Source organism: Antrostomus carolinensis, unplaced genomic scaffold (genome assembly GCF_000700745.2).
Source record: "Antrostomus carolinensis isolate BGI_N321 unplaced genomic scaffold, ASM70074v2 scaffold25359, whole genome shotgun sequence".
Taxonomy (NCBI): Eukaryota; Metazoa; Chordata; class Aves; order Caprimulgiformes; family Caprimulgidae; genus Antrostomus; species Antrostomus carolinensis.
In genome coordinates this window covers 32605-40674 of record NW_010336841.1, presented here as the reverse complement: position 1 = coordinate 40674, position 8070 = coordinate 32605, and the positions used below count along the sequence as shown (strand labels likewise).

The following is an 8070-nucleotide window of genomic DNA, read 5'->3' as shown; positions in this document are numbered from 1 at the left end:
GAAACTCAATTGACAACAGAATTGTTCACAGTGTTTTCATTATATAGCATAGATTGGATGGAGGGTTGGTGCCTGTATCATATTAAAGCATGATCCCAGAGCCAGGAGGTATTTGAAGACATTTCAATTTCAGCCCTTGCTTGGTTCAGATGTGATTGTGTGGGGACCATAGTGGGGAGCCAATTTGATAGCCACCTTAGATTATATAGCTGTGTATACTTATATATCATAGCTTGTGAAGCTTTGATGATGCAGTATTCTTGTTGTGGAAGAAGGGTTCTGGGCCTGAAGACACATGAGATTCCTAAGTGGGTCCCTCAGGGTCATTTGTGTATTGAGTAATTTGTATTGTGTCTAGGATCCATAACCCCTGAACTTGGTAGATGGCTATCCAGTCTGCCCTGATCCTTGGCCCCCCATCTGAACCTTATTATGGTAGCTGTTCATTTTCAAGACCTGTGGTTGCAGTTTCACAAGTAAAGCGAGTGTTTTCTCTGACAATCATCTTTTAGTCCCTTCACACATGCATACGTATAATACTAGAAAAGTAGACAGAATTGTCTCTGATAAAGAAAAGCCTTGAATAAACCATGACTACTGAAGCTATAAACTGGGTTTGTTGACAGAATGATTGCACATTATCAACTTGTTCTATGTCTGTTCTGATGAGCATGATTGGTCCAATGCTCCATGTTTCTGTTTATTAAATAATAATGGACATTGGTAACTTGCTATCTTTCTCTTACCATTTAAAAAATACTGTTTGAATTAGTATAGTTCAACCACTGTACCTTTTGATGGTAAAGCCTAGTAGCAGTTTATTGTCAATTACAATTATTCCTCATTTAATTAGTGTCAGAATTTGCTTTTTTTTAGTGCATGCAAGTGTTTCCTTGCTCAGGAAGTGTAGTTCTTTAAGAAGAGATTGGGACTGCCTATGTGTGGCAGCTAAATTAGCATTATTTCATTATATAACATTTAAGCCTCCTATGTGATCCAGTGTTGATATATTTCCTACAAATGAAAATATGCAAGAGTTTAGAGCTGTATAAATAAAAGAGGGTGAGAAAATTGACACCCCAGAATTCTGATCTGCATCTCTTTCCTCTCTGTCAATCAATTCAGGATTGATCCTCCAGTTACTTATACATATGCTTAACCTTAGGTATGTCAGTAGATTTACTGAATTTCAAAGGAGTTTCTGGCTGAAGTCTCAGGTTTTAAGTTCTGGCCCAGGGATGTACCCTTGTGTATGTCTACGTAATGCATAGCACACCATAGGGGCCAACATCTGCAACAGCAACATTAGTAACACATAAAGAATCCATCTACACTCTTAAGTATTTTAAGCAAGTAGAGTTTTATTTTAAAGAACTTAGGAGAAAGGTAAATACCAACAGGATACTAGGTTCCTGAGTTAAATGCTAAAGGATATGAACCAGCTTTGTATTAGTATATTTTTTTTATAAGATCAGTTTATTTGTTCTGGGTTTGGAAAACACTTGTCACAGTAAGATCATGAGTATTCCTTCATCCTCTTACATGAAAAATAGTTGTTTGCGATGATGTGTGGCAGGAGAATGAAAATTGTACTGCTGTTCCTTAATTGCACTTCAACATCACATCTGCATTTTTAGAAGCGTTATTAAGAAAGTACTTCTTCCATCCTTTATGCAGTAGAGTGTTCTTACCTTTCCCTTATAGTGCCATCCCACATGTTTACTACCTTCTGCAGACATATCCCCTTCCTTACATTTTTGTTTTCTCTACTAGACACTGAAGGATGCTAGTGACAATGCCCGCAAGGACTTCCACCGAGAGGCAGAGCTGCTAACTAACCTGCAGCATGAGCACATCGTCAAATTCTATGGCGTCTGTGTAGAGGGTGATCCACTCATCATGGTCTTTGAGTATATGAAGCATGGAGATCTTAACAAATTCCTCAGGTAAATCCATGAACATAAACTGTGCTGGAGAGACAGAAGTGGGCAGAGAAGGTAGGTGTTATGTGTACTTAATGTCAAATTAACTACTACCACTGGAAAATGCCAACACCTAGGAGTGCAAATCTGTGTAACTCTCGTCTTCTGTACTGGGATGTGAGGCTCATTGTTTCTTTGCCTACTTGGATGTACCATTATGTCAAGCCTTGTGCTTTGCATCAAAGGAATGGGAACCAAATAAATATTGGTTTTGATATATTTCAGTGTATTCTGAAAAGTTTGGTTATAAGTATTACAGTAGGAATCATTTTCTTGCGGGCTTTCTGGTAGCACTTGGGAAGTTCCCACTCAACATGTATAGCTATCTGTAGGCGTGTGAGAACTTCTGAATTTTAACCCCTTTTATCTTCGCTCTTCTCAGTGTTTTGGAAAGACTGCCATTAATACAAAGCAAGAAAACTGTGAGCCATGGAAACGTCAGTGCACTGGAAAATGATACATCTTGGGGTGTGGATTAGGGTTTTATTTCATAAAGCTGTTTAGGAATGTGCATCAGAAATTGAAATTTGGCAGTAGAGCAGTCATAAATAAATAGATGATACCTAAGGTTCACAATAACAAGTAACTCATGAACCAAGAATTTATGAACAGTGGCCTTGTGTATGTGCCATTTCCACTAGCCTGCACTTATTGACATAAAAATAAGCAGTTAAGAGACAGCTTTTGCTTCTATGTAAAAAAATACATTTGCATAAGGGACTGTTCTTTCAAGGTCTTTGTGTTTTTTATCAATGGATATTATGAAGGCATTTCAATGTACAGGCATCTCTGCTGCCAAAGATAGCTAGGCGTACCATAATTTTGGAAATGTATCTGTGACACATCTGTAAAACAATCAAAACTGAAGTCCTTTTAAATGGGTTCAGACTTTCTATCGGACTGAAATGGCTAGTGACTGCTGGTGTCACCATTTTTGGTAGCCTGTGTGAAATGAGTTTGCTGTCTTTCTAATCGCCACTGAAGAAATAGCCACACCATAAAAGCAAATGACATCAATTAGCATCCTCCCTTATTGGCAGGGCTGCCAGGTTTGGCAGGGACACCAGGGCCTGAACTGGGCATGCAGAGCAAACACTACTACTTTTCCCAGACTGTCTCCCTGGCAGAGGATTTAATATGTTGTCAGAGCCACAGTGGGGCATTTACATTTGGCTGCTTGGACCTCTGCTGTGAATGAGGAGAGAACCGCAGCTTCCTAAGATGCCACCCCAGTACTTTTTCAGAACATTGAATTTCTACTAGAAGAAGACAGATTCACAGCTGATAAGAAATTATTTCTCATTTCATAGAAATACTTCAATTCTTTTTAATCGTCCTTTTCCTGCCTCTTAACTCTGATTTTGAACTATTGTACAGAAAGGTAGTTTAGCAGGCAGTATATTTCCTACTTCAGGTCTTCCCTTTTTTTTTAATTATTAATCAGCCCTTGTCTTTAGAACAGAAAATGATTATGCTGGGACAAGCTGCTAAACCTAAGCTCTAATTTGTCATTCCTCTCACATTAGCTGCGGCTTGTGCTGCAGATCAGAGGTTAGTGGTGAGCAGGCTGCAAGAGCCCGTATTTCTTACCCTGCAGCGCCGCCAAAGGCTGTTGGGAAAAAAGAATCCAAAATTTAACCCAAACAAGCCTTGCTGTCTGCATGCAGCCAAGGCTGATTCAGATCTAGGACTAAAGCCTCAAAGTCATACCTGGCCTGTGCTTGTTCTGGCTGGTGGTGGCTGATGTGGATCCAAAGAAGTGTCTGTCAATGTTCCTGGCTGTTGCAGACACTGAGGAGCTCCTCCTTTACAGACAGCACCAAGAGGGCAAGCAAAGTGGATGGAGTGTTAAGAATAATCCAAAAGTTTCATTTGATACAGACCATGTCCTCAAGGCAGCTAGCAAAAGATGAAGAGTCCTCTAATTTAGCAACTCAGAGCTTCATGTCTGAGAGCAGTTATTAAAAAAATACATGCAATGAAAAGGTACAGTGCTTTTCAATAGGAATTTGCCTGTGAGTCGTGGTGGGAGATTTCATATCCTCCTGTTTATTCCACCCAACCCAGATCAGTTGAATAGCTACCTGTATGTACCCAGTGACAGAGAGCTTCTTTGCCCAGTACCAAATGCAGTACCAGCAATGCTACACACTCTTCTTTGCTTTTTTCTCACATCTGTCACTTTGTTCATGAAATTCTTTTTGGGGGCAATTTTAATATCATATTTCTAATAGGCAGTGTCAGAACTGATCTCACAGATTTTGACTAATTTACAACTCTTATTAAAAAAAAAAAAAGTTGAGGAGGGAAGAGGAGAGGTGGTCCCTTAGAAAGAATTGTCTGCAGTAATGGAATAAAAAAGGCTTCTGAAAACCCAGAATAATGGAAAGGATGGAAAGGGATATTCAGAATATTATGAAGTATATCAAATGAGGAATGGTTCTCAGATGACCTCATTAATTGAATAAGGATTAGCTGGTAACGTTTACTATAAAATGTAGTGTGTAGGAATGTTCATATGTGTATCTTCAAGACACTAGGATATTGCACATGCATTCCAGAGCTAACATAGTTAAGAAGGATGAAGCATTTGTGTTCCAGTACTTTGCCGAGCTTTCCAAATGCAAAATGGCTCTCCTGCAGGAGTGTATACAAGTTTATCATTAATCAGCTGATTATTGCACCTCAGCGACTTGCTAGGTCTTGAAAAGCTCGTATTTCTGAAGCTGTGTAGTTGTTGCAAATAGCGTGTATTTTGTGTCCTCTTACGATTTTCAAGAATTCCCATATCAGGCAGGGCTCACCTTTGGTGATGAAATAAGAATAGTTTCCTGCTGTGTATTTGGATAGGAAATTAGAACTGTGAATCTGAAATTGCTGCCCTTGTTTCTCAGATGGCATCTCAGAAGGAAGTTAGTTCTTTCTTCTTTGAGAAAAGATGGAAGGATCAATGGCCTTTCTCCCTGTAGGAAGCTGGTCATAGGAAAAGTGATGTTATGCATGCCATTCTATTGCCTTCACTTATAGAGTGATAAGGATTTCATCAGTTACCAGACAACTGCATTTGCCAGCCCTTCTCCAGAAAAGATTACTGGAACAGAACAGGAGAAAAGCGGTGGTTTTGGACAGAGGGGTATTGTTATGAATGCATGCACCTTGTTTCCTTGAGTAATGTATCCCCTGTTGTGTAATGCTCTTCACACTACTGTCTTTCACACAATGAAAGAAAACAGTAAATGAAAAAAGCCAAGATACAATTTTTCCCATATTTCACCAATGCATTTGTAGCCCTTTTTGTTATTATATTTGAGTGAGTCAGTTGTGTGCTTTTAGGCTCACTAATGCCTTTCACCTCTCCAGCTTACAAGTGGCCTATCACTTAATTAGCTTGTACTTTGGTGCAGGGCACATGGACCAGATGCAGTACTGATGGCAGAAGGCAACCGTCCTGCTGAGCTGACCCAATCCCAGATGCTTCACATTGCCCAGCAGATTGCAGCTGGTATGGTTTACCTTGCGTCACAGCACTTTGTGCATCGGGATCTTGCTACCCGGAATTGCCTGGTTGGTGAGAACCTACTGGTGAAGATTGGGGATTTTGGAATGTCTAGAGATGTGTACAGCACAGACTACTATAGGGTAAGTGAACTGCTGTAATTGGTTACAATCTAGGTCTTGTTCAATCATGTTACCACATTGATGTGACTGATTCTCCTTTTATGATCCACCATCTGTCTGTCAGGTAGTTTAGAGGCTGGCATATGGAGAACCTGGTTTTGAGTTACAAAGTCTCGATTAATTTGGAGAGAGTTAATCAGAGTAAGATTGGCATTGTTTATATATGTTTGCTTTATATTCTAATAATAAATCCCACAAAGGTCTCTTTCTCTGGGCAGAAGGCTTGCATGTTTGCTTGGCTTTAGTGAAGAACAAGCAGCAGCAGATAAAAAGGAAGAGTGGGTAATCAAATTTGGCCCAACACTTTGAAGTTATTAAAATATGTTCTTATATATTGCTAAAACAAATGGAAGTTGTGACTGCCAGGCACGGGTATTGTATAATGTTTCAGTTCACTAGAAGAGGTATAAGTACTGGACAGCAGCACTGGGCCAGTTGTTTTACTCAGGAAGACACTAGGTGAGAAATTGTTGTACTGATAGCTTTTCAGCACCTGAAAGGCTGTCAGTAAGTTTTCCCTGCCTTAAACCAGTTCTTCAGACTTACTACTTATGGTTGAAGAGTTGTTTTGTGGTGGGTACTGTTGTTGATATTGTCTTTGTACTATCTGGCAAGTCATGTAGTTGACAGCAGTTGCTGTTTGCTACCATGTTTGTAGTTTCATGTTTGGAACGGAAGCTATCAGGTTTTTATGGCTTGGGGAAGGCAATCTGTGGCCAAGCTGTTAGTTTATAAATCCTAGAGTTTATCCTGTAAGATAAGCTACTCAGCATCTTTAAGCACATTTTCTGTATATGCCTCTCACATGACTTGTTGACAGTGAATTCCTTACAGATAAAATTAAGATCTCTTCCTTAGCCACCCAGTTTGGGCTGCTATGTCCGTAAAGGAGAGCGTCACCTCAGCATCAGTGTTTGTGGGATGCCTAAAAAGAGAGTGTCTTCACGTCTGGCTGGGGCTGGACAGTACAGAGGAAGCTACACGCAAGAATTATTGTTGAGTGTTGTTTCACATAACAGCTGAGAAGTAACAGTGTCCTCTGTTCTTTGTCTTTTCTTTCAAAAGGCAAACCTAGTATTTAGTAAACTTATGAGCAAGATTCTTCTTATGTTTTGTTATTTTGGAAACTTGGCACTTCAAGCTATTTGGTCAATGTAAAACAAGCAGGACTGCACTTCAGAACTTGGAAAAATATACAGAATGGTAATCACTGCCTTTATTTGTGTTCGTGAAGACACTAGTGAGCACCAAAGGCCAGGGTTTCTTGATTTTGCATCTGAAGTATGAGCAATACTTGTTGGGACTGGAGATGTGTCTGTGTTGTATACTTGAGTGAGACTGGATTTGTTTACCATGTTTGTCATTACACTTAAGAATGAATGTCCATGCTTACCAGTAAGTGTTTGCAAAGGCCTTGACAGTCAGAGGCAGCATTTTTGAACAATAAATGCTGTGCTTATTTTTGGAAAAAATTAATAACTCCCTGCTTTAGAAAAACTACCTGCAAAAAGGGATGGAAGCTAAGCTATGGGTTTCTTGAGGACAACTGAGGCCTGGCACACGCATGTGATAGTTTAATCCTTGAGTCTTATATGTGAGCACTGCAGCAAAGCTTCTACCCAATGAAGCACAAATTCAGAGTAAGATCCATGACCAGGAAGAAGCAGGGGTTCACCAAAGGAAATTCTAGGTAACCTGGATAGTCAGTCCTTGTGTACCTCTCAAAGGACTTCATTCAAGGGGACATTGCATTTCTCACTGCCTCTTATACAGAACCACTCTCTTCCTTCCTTCTTCTCTCCCTCTTCGTCACTGTTTTTGATATCAAGGGAGGGTCCAAGGTGTAACAAAGGACAAGAAAGAGGCAGTAGTGTGAAGAGGTTTCCATCATAGATGTGAGAGAGGGAACGAATAAGGCAGGAAAGATAAGTGTAGAGAGTTGTTAGTAAAAGATACAAGTATGAATGAAGGGAGAAAGAGGTAGACAAGTGTCAGAGTGGGCAAATGAAGATGCAAAGTAGCATGGCTCCATCCAAATTGACCGTATAAGATTGCAGTATGATGGACAGGTATGAAAGTCAGGTAGCCGCTTGTTCTGCACAGTGAGGAAAACACTGGGAAGACCATTTCTCTGGTCCCTCATGTTCCAGCTGGCTTCTAGCTGGTGCAGAGGGGGGACAGAGCCACAGCCCACCATGCCACCATATTTCACAGTGATAAAAGTTGGAAGTTACAGTTCAGAGCCTGTGAGGTTTTGACCTGCCTTGCTTGGGCCATATGTGGGCTGGTCAGAAGCTGGTCATGAAACAGTCAAGGCTATGATGACTTTCCAGATGGTTGCCTGGAGAATTATATCCATGGCAGGCCTAAGTAATGAAACTGTCAGTGATGACAGTGGGATGGCACTGAC

General features: G+C 40.3%; 1 protein-coding gene across 1 annotated transcript; it reads left to right on the top strand.

Moving 5' to 3' along the window:
* Positions 1-383: 383 nt before the first annotated feature.
* On the top strand, positions 384-5621 carry LOC104530440 (BDNF/NT-3 growth factors receptor-like; the record flags this gene model as incomplete). The annotated part of the gene is made up of 3 exons (XM_010175018.2): positions 384-476; positions 1774-1946; positions 5387-5621. Coding segments are annotated over exons 1-3 (501 nt in total), but the record flags the coding sequence as incomplete, so codon positions are not given.
* Between the last annotated feature and the right edge of the window lie 2449 nt (positions 5622-8070).